The sequence below is a fragment of the Lycium ferocissimum genome, chromosome 8 (assembly GCF_029784015.1).
Source record: "Lycium ferocissimum isolate CSIRO_LF1 chromosome 8, AGI_CSIRO_Lferr_CH_V1, whole genome shotgun sequence".
Lineage (NCBI taxonomy): Eukaryota > Viridiplantae > Streptophyta > Magnoliopsida > Solanales > Solanaceae > Lycium > Lycium ferocissimum.
The window spans coordinates 13,623,222-13,637,577 of NC_081349.1; the positions used below are offsets into that span (position 1 = coordinate 13,623,222).

Below are 14,356 nucleotides of genomic sequence, written 5' to 3' on the forward strand. Positions count from 1 at the left end.
GCAGAATATTTACTATGTTAAATAGCTCTTTATATGTTGTTAATGATGAAATCATCATTTGTGATGCCATTCTTGTATGCGTTATTTGGCTAATATATTTGCCTGATATCAGTTAATTGTTTGAACCTATATATACTTAAGTTATTTTCTTTGGCAGAAGAGACATACTAAACCATATTTTTCCTTATAAATTATAGTGTGCTGGGTTTTCTACCTTTGTGAAATTTTTGTTAGTTTTGGGCTCCTAGTTTTGTACTAGAAGAGCTTGTTGAATCCTCGAGGATACAACCATACCGGGTGAAATATCCTTAAGGACAGTGTCTTAATTGACATGCCTCAAGCTTTCAAGAATTTCTCTACAAGGGTTCCTGATTAAATATTATCCGTAAGATTTCCAACAATAACTTCACTATTCTTTAATATAATCCTTCTACATGGTTCGGACAATTTCTTCACGTTGAGCATGGGTCATTTTTGCAAAATATAAACTTATGGGTCAAGTTTTTAAGAAATTGAAATCACAAACCTCGGAATTGAAATCCTACCTTTTAGGTGAATTTGGGATTTGAAATTAAAATTGCAAATTGAAGTTGAAGTTTTGTTCAAATGTCATAAAGAAACATTGATTTCAAATCAAAATCTCAATTTTGGGTCCAAATTGCATGGCCAAACAGGCCGTTAATACAAAAGTATCTTGTACGTCGCTTTGGATATATGTTAAATCTATTGCATTTAGCCGTTGTTTAAGATCCTTTCAGTTCTAACACTATAACCAAGAACTTGTAGGTGATTGGATCGTTCACGCGATTGATCTTTGTAGAAGTGTGAGTTTATAAACTTAACACTTGCAAATTCTAGCACGGATCGGATCAGCGACACTCAAAATCAAAATACAAATGCTGGTGGAATTTGAAGGTCATAAAGGGGACAGAATGTAAAAAATGCAGTGTTACCTTTTTCATGTTTGGACGAATGTCAGGCAAGTGGTGAAGGCATGATAAAGCTGTAAACATGGCACATTTCATCACAACAACATCGTAGTCATCGCCTAAACGAGGATCTGCTATTTCCTTGATGTTGTTCTTCTGCAACAGCGGTTTTGCCCATGCACAAATTGTAACAGGTACCGAATACTTCTCAGAAATGTCAAATAAATTATACTAAAAAACTTCCAGTGAAGTTTCCTGACAAGTTTGTGTGAAGACTATGTCAGTTTAAGTGGATCATACCCACAACACTAGGCTTTTTTGATACGAATCAACTGCACGATGACCAGTAATAAGCTCCAATAACAAAACTCCAAAGGCAAATACAATTTCATTAACAATTCCAAGAGAAAGAAGACGTATATACACAAGAAGCACAAGGCGAATTCAAGAAAATCGAAGATTCTTGTAAGAAACTTAAGTGCTTTAGGCATAAGTATCTTCGCAATCAAACTGATGAACCAAAGACAAATGTTGTTAATATCCCAAACCAAATAGAGTCGTTGGACAAGATTGACAACCAAATTGATGCGAGCTCTAAGGAGTCTAACGAATCGTTATCGATATCACAATTGGCTGAAAAAATCGATGAGCTTGTGAATAAGGTGATCAGCCTAGAAACAGAAGTTACATCTCAGACTCTTTTAATTGACAGATTAAGAAGAGAAGCTGATGAACTCCAAAAAAAAGTTCAGTCTCTGGAAGACGATAAGGCAGCTCTGACGGATGATACATACAATCTGAATATTAGGGTAACGGCGATAGAAGCAAAGTTGCAAACTATTGAGATCCTCAACAAAGACGTCGTAAACCAAAACAGTAGCCTTCGAACTCACTTTGTTGAAGCTCATGCCAATACTGACCATTTATCCGATAAATTGAGTAGTGTCAAACCGGATGAGGAGCTCGACGGGACAGATTCATCGCCAAATGACGTGACTACCCTTATTGAAATCAAGTTAAAAGAAGATCCAATAAAACAAAAAGATCATCCTAGTATAATAAAAACAGAAGATAATGCAGTTCGCAAAGAGCAACATTCCATTCAAAGTGACAAAGGGGAAGTTAAGAAAACCACAAAGAAGCATGTCACATTTTTGCAGCCAACGCCAGCTGGAAAAGGAAACGAAAAAATCTTGGATGAATCCGGAAGCAGTGTTTACGAGACACAAACAGAGAAAGTTGCGGAGAAGGATGATGAACTTAACTGGCAACAGATGCTGTTGAGTGGATTGGATCATGAAGAAAATATTCTCTTAAATGACTATAAAACAATTCTCAAGAATTATAAGGAAGTTACAAAGAAGCTGAATGATATGGAGAAGAAAGATAGAGAAACCGAACTTGACCTCACACTTCAGATAAGAGAGTTTAAATATGCTATCACAATGAGGGATGGGGAGATACATAATCTACGTCGAAAATTGAGTCTTTTACAGCAAGGAAATACGTCCGAAAATAAAGATCTGGAGGAAGAAAGATGCCAAGCATGTGATCCTTCATTTGCTCTAACCTTAAAACCCGAGGATCTGCCACAAAGGAAGGATGAGCACGATGAAGAAGACATCAAGACGATTGTGGTTGATCAGCGTGCATCAGTATCGCAAATTGAGGGAAAACTCTGGATGAGCATTAATGCAATACTAAACGAAAACTTGGATTTCTGGCTAAGATTCAGCTCGGCTTTCCATCAGATTCAAAAATTCAAGAATACAATCAACGACTTGCAGCGGAGAAATATCCAAACTCAAAGACAAGGAAATGCAAGATAACAACAGCCCTAAAGTAGACACAAAATCAGAAATCAGGCCAATATATAAACACATGAAGGAGATTCAGAATGAGCTGACATTGTGGTTATCACAAACCTTATCACTGAAAGATGAACTCGAGCGCAAGTTCTCCACTTTGTGCAGCATTCAGGAAGAATCATGAAAGCACTAAAGGAGGGAGTTGCATGAGACGAATTCGGATTCAGCAGCCATCAAGCTGCAAAGTTTCAAGGTGAAATTTTCAACATGAAACAAGAGAACAACAAGGTAAGAGAGCAACTGGAAGCTGGTGTTCGTCATGTAACTATACTTCAAGTAGACGTCGAGAAGACTATAACACAGTTGGACCTAGAATTTGGAATTAATGGAAACCAATCACAACTGATGCACACAGTGAGTAAATCGAGAATTCCTCTGCACTCATTCATCTTTGGAACTAAACCAAAGAAGCAAAAGCATTCAGTTTTTTTGCGCATTAAAAGTTCTAGGTCCTGAGTACCTTTGTATAGAGCTTCTATTCTTGATCTTGTTTTTTCTTCTTCCTTTGGTTTTTCCCCCTTTATTCTTTTTTCCCAGGTTATATATGTCTATGGAAGTTTGTTAATAATCTAAACAAGTATACTATTCTCTACAAGCATTCTGATGGGTGTAAAATTATGGTATAAAAATTATGTTCGTGCTTGTCAAAGATAGTATAGAAATGTTAACTTCACGAGGATTGGGTTTCTAATACTCTAATTAGTATTGCTCAACTAGTTTTTGAGAAATTGAAATAGTTGGTGAAGAGTTTATGATCACAAAGAGAAAAAATAAGACAAGAGTCAAGGCACAAATAATGGTATAGGACTATTAAACAGATGATTTAATATACTGAGTAATAGTCTATGTTTCTCGGACTCTTCGAAAATGGACACGGGTGCTTGTCGGATCCTCCAAAGGTAGTGTATTTTTGAAGGATCCGACACGGGTGCGGCATCATTTTTGGAGAGTCCGAGCAACATAGGTAATAGTTAGTGAATCAAACTCCCTTAACTTTCGAAGATCCTTCATCTAATCACATTATAAGTTATGGGAGTCTCTCGATTACACTCAACTATTATGATTTTTTTCACTAAGTTGTACCTCTTTAATTTTATACAAATAACCAAGGTATTATGGCACATTATGTGTAGAACATGTTTGATTAATTAACCTTAAGTCCCACAAGTAGATATAGACCCTCTCGGTTACCAATCCATTGGAAATGTAAAATTACAAAAACTAGATAAACAACACTACTACACAGTGGCGGAGCTAGAATTTGGCGAAGGGTGTGCCAATTTTCTTCTTACTTATGTTAAGGGTGTGCAAAATTAAATATATACTCATTGTAGCTAACATTTAACCTATGTATACTACATAATTTTCTGACGAAGGGTGTGCACCTGACCACCCTTCGCCGAAGGTGGGTCCGCCCATGCTACTGCATACTAGTATTCTTCAACAGTGCTAGTTTTTGCTTCATTTGTATTCTAATAAACCAACTCGATCGACCCTCAAACTCAGGTGCCGAACTAGAAGGTTACATACAAGTTCGGCGGAAGTCAGTAGCTTTAGAACATATATTTATATTAAGAAATTCACTAAACATGTGCAAAAATCAAATTCAGAATTCAATTACCGACACCTGATGTCGCTATCCTAGAACTAAAAAGTCCATAAAGTTCAAATCCTTATTCCGCCTCTGCTCAAACTTTCTCCAAAATGACATCCCATTGCCCCTGAGAAAAACTGGTCGTTTTCACTCCACTCTCATTTTCATCTCCTTCATAAACAACATAGATATAGAAGAAAACGACGCTTCCAGCAATGGCAATAGCATAAAGAAACAGAGCAGCCGGTAAGCCTAAAATAGGGGAAAACTGACCAACAAATCCAAATATGATGGCTGAGTACAAGAACCATATAACAAGTCCTATAATGTCCTTTTTCAATGGCTTTTCCTTTAATGGAAATCGACGATATATACACGAGCAGTACGCTAACAAGAAGAAGCTGAAACACACGAATAAGACGAAAGTTAGAAGTGAATATTGCTCGTGAATATATGCTCTATAAAGTGGCAAAGTCAGGATTTTCGCCAAGGGGTTCAAAATATAAAAAAGTAAACATAGAAAGAAGCCTAAGGGGGTTCAACATCTATTATATATACATAAAAAATAATTTTAACCCCATAAAAATAGTATTTTTTTTCTGCCGAGGGGGTTCGGATGAACACCCTCGGCTCTATGTGGCCCCGCCTCTGGCTCTATAGATGGTCCCAAAAATGTTAAATGGCAACAAAAGGGAAATATATATCATTGATAGTGAAAAGCCTTTTCTTGGATTGTTGATGGCTTCCATGGCTTGTTTTTCCGTGGCGGATCCAAAATATAGACTCGTGAATTTTGAGTTGATCGGAGAGTGGATTCTGAAATATATATCTAACTCTATTTATATCTACTTGTTTTTCTCAACAATATATAGAATTGAATCAGAAGTAATACTAGATTATATTGAACTCGTAAAGACGTGAACACGTGGTTAAAATCCGCCACTAGTTCCTTTTCAAGGTTATGTGACTTTGTGGAGTTATATTGTTTGAGGTTCAATATTGGGTTTTGTGGTTTATTTTTAGCAATTTTATAAAATAGTAGGAATAAACGAACAAACTGTCTTTGAATTACTTGGAAAAGACTCAAAAATAATATTGTTGATTGGAATTCAATGAAGTAGTAATTTCCTTGTTGATTGGAATTCAATGGAGTAGTAATTTCTGTTGGGCTAAACGGCCTAAAGATACTCTCAAAATGATATGATATTGTCCGCTTTGGGCCAAGCCCGCACGTTTTTTCCCAAAAGGCCTCTCATCATTAAGAGTATTCAACTCTTTATAAGTAGCTCATTTTTCTTTCCAGCTGCCAACGTGGTACTTTGTTCGCACACCCAACAATCTCCCACTCGAACTAAGTTCCACGTGGCTCATTATCATACCACGGGTCAGAGATTCAACATGTCTGTGTGCCACCCATATCGTCAGAGTATTTAAGGTCACCGAATCCCAAAGGCTGTGAATGCGTCTTTAATGCTACGGGTAAAGGTCGTAAACCGGCCCATAGACAGGCAAAGACACTGAGCCGGGCCCCACACCACACTCCGCCTTCTTCATACTCGTCTCGCCAAACCATTGGTTCTGATACCAGTTGTTGGGCTAAAACGGCCCACAGATACTCTTAATATGATGTGATATTGTCCGCTTTGGGCCAAGCCTGCACGGCTTTCCCCAAAAGACCTCTCATCATTAAGAGTATCCAACTCTTTATAAGTATCTCATTTTTCTTTCCAGCTACCAATGTGGTACTTTGTTCGCACACCCAACAATTTCCTTGATGGGTCGATCGACTTTAGTGGAAGCTGCCTAGCTTGGTACTTTCTCGGTAAGCTATGAAGGTAGCTGTTGGGACGTTTAAAACTAAGTTGTATATTAGTAGCCGAAAAGCAAAGTAAGTTCGTGGTGAATAATCTTATTGGTGGGGACGTTATGAGAAAAATCGTACTTGCTTAGCCTAAAATGGACAAAATCACATCATAAGATTATCTTTGGATTGTTTTAGGCTAAAAATGATTTCATTTTTTGTTTTAAATTTTTTCTTATTATACATAAGGGAGGAGAAGGAGAAATGTGAGAGAAGATTACAAGATGAGAATAAATCTCACCAATAAAGTAAAAATTTAGGTAGCAAACAAATTCAACTGGTAAAATTCCCTTGGAGGTATTTTCGTTAGCTTTTCTATTCTTGGTTTTTTAAGTTATAAGGTAATAACGTAAAACTAAAGGTTGAATGGTGAATGGATCATATACAATCTTTCCAAAACTAAAAAGATAGAGTGGCTATCCATCTTAAAAGTTTAAGTTGTTAGATACTCCCTCCGTTCATTTTTACTTGCCCATTTTGGACTTTTCACCCTGTTTAAGAAATAATAAATAAAGTGCATAATTTACTAATGTGCCCATATTAATTAGTGCATATTTTTATTGGATTTGAAAAATGATTTGAAGTGAGTAATTAATACTATGGGTAAAACGAGAAAAATAAAATTGTCTTCTCTTAATATGCTAAAAGTGATAAGTAAAAGTGAAAATCTATTTTTGAAATACTGGATAAGTAAAAGTGAACGGATGGAGTAATATATTTTTAATTATGACTTGACATACTAATTTACGTGTAGATTTGATTCGTTTTCACGTGTCAAACATTTGATTATCTTCATTAAACAAAAGATTTACGTTGATTGAGCAAATCAAACTCAAGAGTTCTATCTTCGTTGACAGAGCAAATATAAATTTATCATTGTCGCTTACTATTATTTTGTAGTCTATTAATTGGTACTCATTCTGTTTCAATTGATGTGAAGCAATTTGAATGGGAACGATTTTTAAGAAATAAAGAAAGATTTTTGTAGTGCCATCTTAAACATACCATGAAATTCAAGCTGCTAGAAAGCATGCCATTGAAAGCTAAACTAAAAAGATTAAAATTAAATTGTTTTTAAATATAGAAAGATGGTATTGAAGGGAGTTGAGAGAGTATTCCTCGGTATGAAAAGCTTACTGAGAGAGTACTCCTTGGCGACTCAAAAATGGCGAAGTAGCGTTCACCGATCTTTTCTTGACCTTATAAAAATAATCATTAGCATAGAATATTAAAATCATGGAATTTCAAATGATAATGTTCTAGAGTTATTCACCTTAGGAATGTGAAACTCCGTAATTTCGGTTATACTTGGAGTCATTGCACGGTTTGCCCATCAAATGGACTGGTTTTTCATTTTTTTGCCTTCCCAAATTGAACTTATGTCTGATAGGGCATAAGTCCTTAGGGGATCCGGCATAATTTTTGGAATATATGATGTAAAAATATAAATTTATGTCCGCGGAAAAGTTATTTCTCTTGAGGGACAAAAAATTAAAGACCAAAGACAAAATAGGGACAAAAGTGCAAATGACCCATCAAAATAAGGAAAAATAACACTGTATGTCTATTTGGAGAAAATATTTACCAGAGACGGTCCATATTTTTAATAGGGTCAACTACGTATATATACATCTTAAGGAGAAATATTTACGAAACGTGACGATAGTTTTATATTTACAAAACATAACATTACAAACTCTATACAGAACATGCTTTTTAAAAAATATATATATTTTTTTTAAAAAAAAATTAACATTATTTTTTAAAAAAAATTATTTTTTTATTTTTTAAATATATTTTTTTTTAAAATTTTCGCTCAAAAATTTATGTATGAAAGTTGTATGAAATGTGTATATCTAGCTCAAGGCTTAAAAAGTTCGCTCAAAATTTAGTGTATTAAAACTGTATGAAAGATGTATGAAATGTGTATATCTCGTTCAAGGCTTAAAAAATCCGCTCAAAATTATGTGTATGAAAACAGTATGAAATTTGTATCTCGCTCAAGTCTTAAAATTTTGCTCATATTTTCGTATATAAAGTTCATGTTACAACTACAACAACATTGTATACAACTTTGATACAACATTCAAGACTTAAAATAACCACTCAAATTTTTGTGTATGAAATGTGTATATCTTGCTCAAGGCTTAAAAAGTTCACTCAAATTTTATGTATGAAGAACGTATGAAATGTTTATATTTCGATCACGGCTTAAACATTACGCTTAAAATTTTATGCATGAGAATGGTATGAAATGTGTATATCTCGCTCAAGACTTAGAATTTCATTCACATTTTTTGTATACAAAGTTCATATTAGGTTTCTGAAAAATTAATGCAACTACAACAACATTGTAACAACTTTCATATAATATTCAAGGCTTAAAGTTTTCGCTCACAATTTTGTGTATGAAAATTATATTAAAAATTTCGCTCACATATACACATTTCATACATGTTTCATACAGCTTTCATACACAAAACATTGACGTAATTTTTTAAGCCTTTGAGCAAAAAAAATAATAATTAATTTTTAAAAAAAATATATATTTTCTGGAAAAAAATAAAAAATATATGAAAATCCGTCATGTTTGGTAATATATCATTATGTTTTGTAAATAAGGAAAACTATCGTCACGTTTCGTAAATATTTCTCCTTAACATGTATATATATGTAGTTTTCCCTTTTTAATATTACCCGAAATGACTCTTTTATACATTATTATATACTTTTATACAAGGTTTATAGATTGCCCACAGTAAGTGTAGAATGTTATATATCGTGTATGTAAATACTGTTGTAAAAAAAAAAAAAAAAAAGTTGACTATGCGGATGTAAATTAAGAATAAGATTGTGGACGTAATATTTTATGCTAGAATGCATATTATTGAAATTATTCTTTAAATAATAGGCTGAAAAATGGTTATTTGTGTAATTTTTATCCCACTAAAATGGGCCTGTCTGAATGGATAGATCCAAATAACTTCAAATTCGAATCCATTCAATTCTGAAAGGGGTTTTTTGTTGGGGAAAAGGGTCAAAAATACCCCCTCTACTTTGGATAAAGGGCTAAAAATATCCTCCGAACTTATTCTGGGTCAAAAATAACCCTCCCATGCTTAAAGTTTTCAAATATACTCTGTCCAAAGTAGAGGGGTATTTTTGCCCAAGTCGACGTGTCTCCTCAAAATTTTCATACAGAGATGGTACTAAGAGGTGTTTGGCAGCTAAAGAAGCTGGTTGTCAGCTAGTGCAATTGGGGTAGTAGTAGCAGAGGTATAAGGTAATAATGCTTAACTTGAAGACTTTTATTGCTAATATTTGCCTTAACAGGATTGTGGAGGTTTAGTCCTTAGAAAGGACAGATCACTCTAATGTGCATAACAAAGGCCAAATTCTCCATATCTAGAGATGAGGAGAATGTTGCAACAATTAGGCATTAAGAAATGAAGTAACGAAGGCATAATATGGTGTGTGATTTGTGCATGTTGAGATGGATGATATGTTCTTTTTTTGCAACTGTTTATGAACAATATGCCAATGCACCCAATAAGAAAAAAGAGCTGGATCAGGTAGTTGAGAGAGAACCATGAAAGTAGCAAAAAACTAAAATAGAGACTTGCACTCCTGAGGACCATTTTAACAGGCCTATAGTTTTTATTTTTTTTGCCACTTCGGGCCACAAGCGAGCAGATAGGTTTTGTTATTGACGGCTACGGAAGTGTCAAATATAATGTGTCATATCGAACACATTTTGCCGCCTCACAACCCTCGTCTTAAGTAGTCACGAAGTACCTATACATGATCTGTACAAAAATGTGTGTTGTGAAGATAATATTCCTAATTATGCCTCATATACTTGCGATATCAGTTTATTTAAAAACCAATCGTTTTTCCTGTAATTTCTTTTAACGGGTGTGTACTGATTTGCCTTTTCAATCAGAGAACAAGAATGAGCGTGTTGTATGTGTGAAAAATTTGAGTCAAGACGAGGTACTTGAAGCGCCGACCAAGCTAAGGAATTCGCTTGGCGAAAGGTGGTAAAGTCAAGACTCGTCGTGTCACTAAACAACCAAGCGTTCAAGGTACATGGTCAACAAGCATTGGAGTTATAAGCCAAAAGAGAGTTTTATGTAGGTGTTTCTGTCTTCCTAGGTTTTATCACATGGATCTGTAAGTCATAGGTGTAGTCTTTTTGGACAAACAAGATATGGACCACGTGGTCTACATGTATGAGAAGGTAGGCTTTTCCAATCGATAATGCACTCGATAATGTAATAATTTACTCGTGGTGATAATTTTAAGGGGGTGCTATGTTGAAGATTGTTGAGAAGAAGGAATCGAAGGTGAGAGAAGATTGATCAAGCAAAGTAAATTGAGAGCAGTTGGTGAAATGGGAGCCTCTTTATTTCTGTGCCCTTAGGAAAAAGAAATACAACTGTACAAGTCTAATATATACCGTTTCACTAACCTTCTAACTTAACTTGATAGTTACCACTAATCTTCTAACTAACTAAGTACAACATGTAATAGCATTCCAATCAATGTACAGCTAGCAAAGCATATTTCTACACTCCCCCTCAAGTTGAGTGATGGAACACATCGATCATCCCCAACTTGCTAACCCGGATAGTCATGTTGTTGTCTTCCTAATCCCTTAGTTAGTACATCCGCCACTTGGTCCTGGGGTACCAACATGATCTCGTTACGATGAGACCTTGTTGAATTTTTCTCTAATAAAATGACAATCAATCTCTATATGTTTTGTTCTTTCATGATACATTGGATTTGATGCAATGCTGGAGTCTCGCTTTATTATCAAAAAAGAGATCCATTGGTTGTCTGATGTGCACACCTAGCTCTTGCAATAACCCATGTATCCAAACCAACTCGCAGAATCGTCCCCGCCATGCTTCTATACTCTCTTCAAAGCCGATCTTCTGACACCTTAATCGTGGATTGTTTTTTAGACTTCCATGATATCAATGATTCACCCAACTTCACACAGTAACCTGTTACTGACCTTCTTGTTGCTGAACATGATGCCCAATCAGCATCACAAAATGCTGTCACAGTCCCTGCTGTTTTACTGCTCATCAGAAGTCCAAGTCCCGGCTTCCCTTTAATGTACCTCACTACATGTAGAGTTGCCTGCCAATGTGATTCCTTAGGTTCATGCATAAATTGACTTAAACATTGTACTGCAAAAGAGATGTCTGGTCTTGTAACTGCCAGATACAAAAGTCTTCCAATCAACCTCTGATAGCCACTTTTATCACTCAAAACTTCATCATTTTCTGATCTTGTAAGACTGTCAAGTTCAGCACCTGTAATTTTCTGGTTGTGCTCCAGATCATTCTTTGATGCTAGAAGTCTGTCAAACTCAGCACTTGTAAGTTTCTGATTTTGCTCCAAAGGTGTGGATGCAGGCTTTGCTCCCCCTAAACCACATTCTGATATTAGCTCTAGGGCATATTTTCGCTGATTCATTAAAATTCCTTTTGCTGATCTTGCAAATTCTATTCCCAAGAAATATCTTAGGTCACCCAGATCTTTCGTCTTGAAGTTCTGATTAAGAGTGTCTTTTGCTTCTGAATAAGATGAGCAACGCTCGTAATTAAAAGATCATCTACATATACCAGAATAATGACTATACCACTATCACATTTCTTGGTGAATAAAGAGTAATCCAATTTGCTTTGTGAGTAACCGTGTGAGTGAATAAGTCTTTGGTAAGCTTAAGATTCCACTCGTCCGCTTGCTTGTTTTAAACCATATAAGGATTTATGTAGCCTACACACCTTAGACTCCCCACAGCTACAAAATCCCGAGGCAATGTCATATAGACTTAACTTCCAAAAGATCTCCTTGCAAAAAAGCATTATAAACATCCATCTGGCATAAAGGCCAAGAATGTTGAGCAGCTAAAGCAATAACACATCTAACAGTTACCATTTTTACAACAGGAGAAAAGGTATCATGAAAATCTAATCCCTCTCGTTGAGTAAAACCCTTGGCAACTAATCTAGCTTTGTACCTCTCTACTGATCCATCAGCTTTGTACTTAACCTTATACACCCATTTGCACCCTATAGGAGTTTTGCCTGCAGGTAGGTCAACTATTTCCCAAGTATTATTGTCACAAAGAGCCTGAATTTCAAGTTTCATAGCTTGAACCCAATTGATATCCTTGGCAGCTTGAGCAAAAGAAGAAGTCTGGAATGGAAGAAGAGGCAGTAATGAAGGCCTTGTAGGTTGGGGAAAAGGTGATCGCAAGAGACAAAATTAGCAATGGGATAGGAATAGAGGATTGATGATGATAGTCGTGCTGAAGCCAAATGGGAGGTTTGATAGATCTGGTAGAATGCCTAGATGGTTTGGATGGAACATGATCAACAGATGGAGTTGCTGGAGGAAGTAGAGAGTCAGAGACAGGAGGGATAGAGGAGGAGGAAGGAGGAGTAGCGTGGGAAGGGATAGTAGTAGAGGCACAACATCGGGGAAAAGGAGGGAGAGGTGTGGAATCAAGGTGCGGGATCGAAAAAGAAGGCTGAAACAAGTCATCGGTATGGTAATAAGAAGGGCTATCAGGGTGAGGCAAAGGAGGATAGGAATGAAGGAAAGTGGACTTGGGATACTTAAAAGGAAAGGTAGTTTCCCGAAAGACCACATCTCTGTTGCCTAGAAAAGTATTTGAAGCAATGTCATAGATCCTGTACCCCTTTTGGGTGTTGGAGTAACCCATAAAAACTCCAGGAATGGCTTTTGGAGAAAATTTATCAGTGTAGGTAGGTTTGGTGGCATAACAAAGGCAACCAAACACTCTAAGGTGTTGGAGTGAAGGAACTTGACCATGAAGCATTTCATAAGGGGAGTTTGCCGGATAGAGCAGAGAGGATGGTAATCGATTAATAAGGTAAACAGAGGTAAGAATACACTCACCCCAAAATTTTAAGGGAGCATGAGCTTGAAATCTAAGAGCCCTAGCCATCTCAAAAAGGTGTCTGTGCTTTCTTTCAGCCACCCCATTTTGTTGGGGGGTATGAACACAAGAGCTCTGGTGAACAATACCCAAGGAAGAGAGTAATTGAGAACAATGAGTATTAAAAAATTCAAGTCCATTGTCAGTTCTTAGAATCTTAACAGAAGCAGAAAATTGAGTTTTGACTAGAGCAAGGAAATTTTTAATATGAATGACTCTTGAATTTCATCAAGTAAACCCAAGTCATCCGAGTGTAGTCATCTACAATTGTAAGGAAGTACTTAAAGCCATTGTAAGTACATTGTCTATATGGACCCCATACATCCATGTGAACAATATCAAAAGGGATCTGATTTCTTGAGCTTTATGGGGAAAGGAGATCTAGTCTGCCTAGATAAAGGACAAACTGAACATATAGGAGCATCTTTATGTAAGAAATGATTCTTTATTGATGGGATGTGTTGTAGAACAGTGAATGGAGCATGACCAAGGCGTTGGTGCCAAGTTGTAGTAGATGGAGAAGAGGAAGATGGATGATGTGGCTGAGAGATAGGGGCTGCAACAGAGGAAACAAGAGCCTGATGATATGCACTGGTATATGATGATGAGGTGGCAGGATCCAGGATGTATAAACTCTCTTTCTCTTTACCAATCCCCCTCACCTTGCCAGTGCATAGGTCCTGTAAGATAAAAAATTCAGGATAAAAGAAGCACAACAATGAAGTTCTTTTGTTAGTTTTGAAATTGACATTAAATTGTATGTGAAGTTAGGAATGTATAGAACATGATCCAATTGTAGCAATTCGGATATAGCGAGGAAGAACTAATGTGGGAAGACATTGGTGGAAGTGCCATTTGGTAAATGAACTTTGTTGGAATTAGAGGGTGGAACAACCTTCGGATTACTAAGAAGATCCAAGCTAGAAACCATATGATTAGTAGCCCCAGTGTCAACTACCCAGGATTTAGAAGTACCAGCTACAGTAAAACAACTACAAGAACAAGAGGAATCACAAGTATGTTGAGGTATACCTGCCATGTTAACATTGACCTCAGCCTGCTTTGGTTCTTTGTCAACTATGTGTGATAGATGGTGATGCGGCGGGGAGAAAAACCGAAGTA

At 36.2% G+C, this 14,356-nt stretch overlaps 1 protein-coding gene and 1 pseudogene across 1 annotated transcript; one reads left to right on the plus strand and one right to left on the minus strand.

Moving 5' to 3' along the window:
• Nucleotides 1–972: 972 nt before the first annotated feature.
• Nucleotides 973–3,634, plus strand: LOC132067083 (kinase-interacting protein 1-like; annotated as a pseudogene).
• A 9,163-nt stretch (nt 3,635–12,797) lies between these two features.
• LOC132066629 (uncharacterized) lies at nt 12,798–14,356 on the minus strand. The gene is made up of 2 exons (XM_059459895.1): nt 14,267–14,356; nt 12,798–13,914 (listed from the first exon to the last, which is right to left on the minus strand). The coding sequence occupies exons 1-2, from the start codon at nt 14,279–14,281 to the stop codon at nt 13,573–13,575; spliced, it is 357 nt and encodes a 118-aa protein (XP_059315878.1). The 5' UTR covers nt 14,282–14,356; the 3' UTR covers nt 12,798–13,572.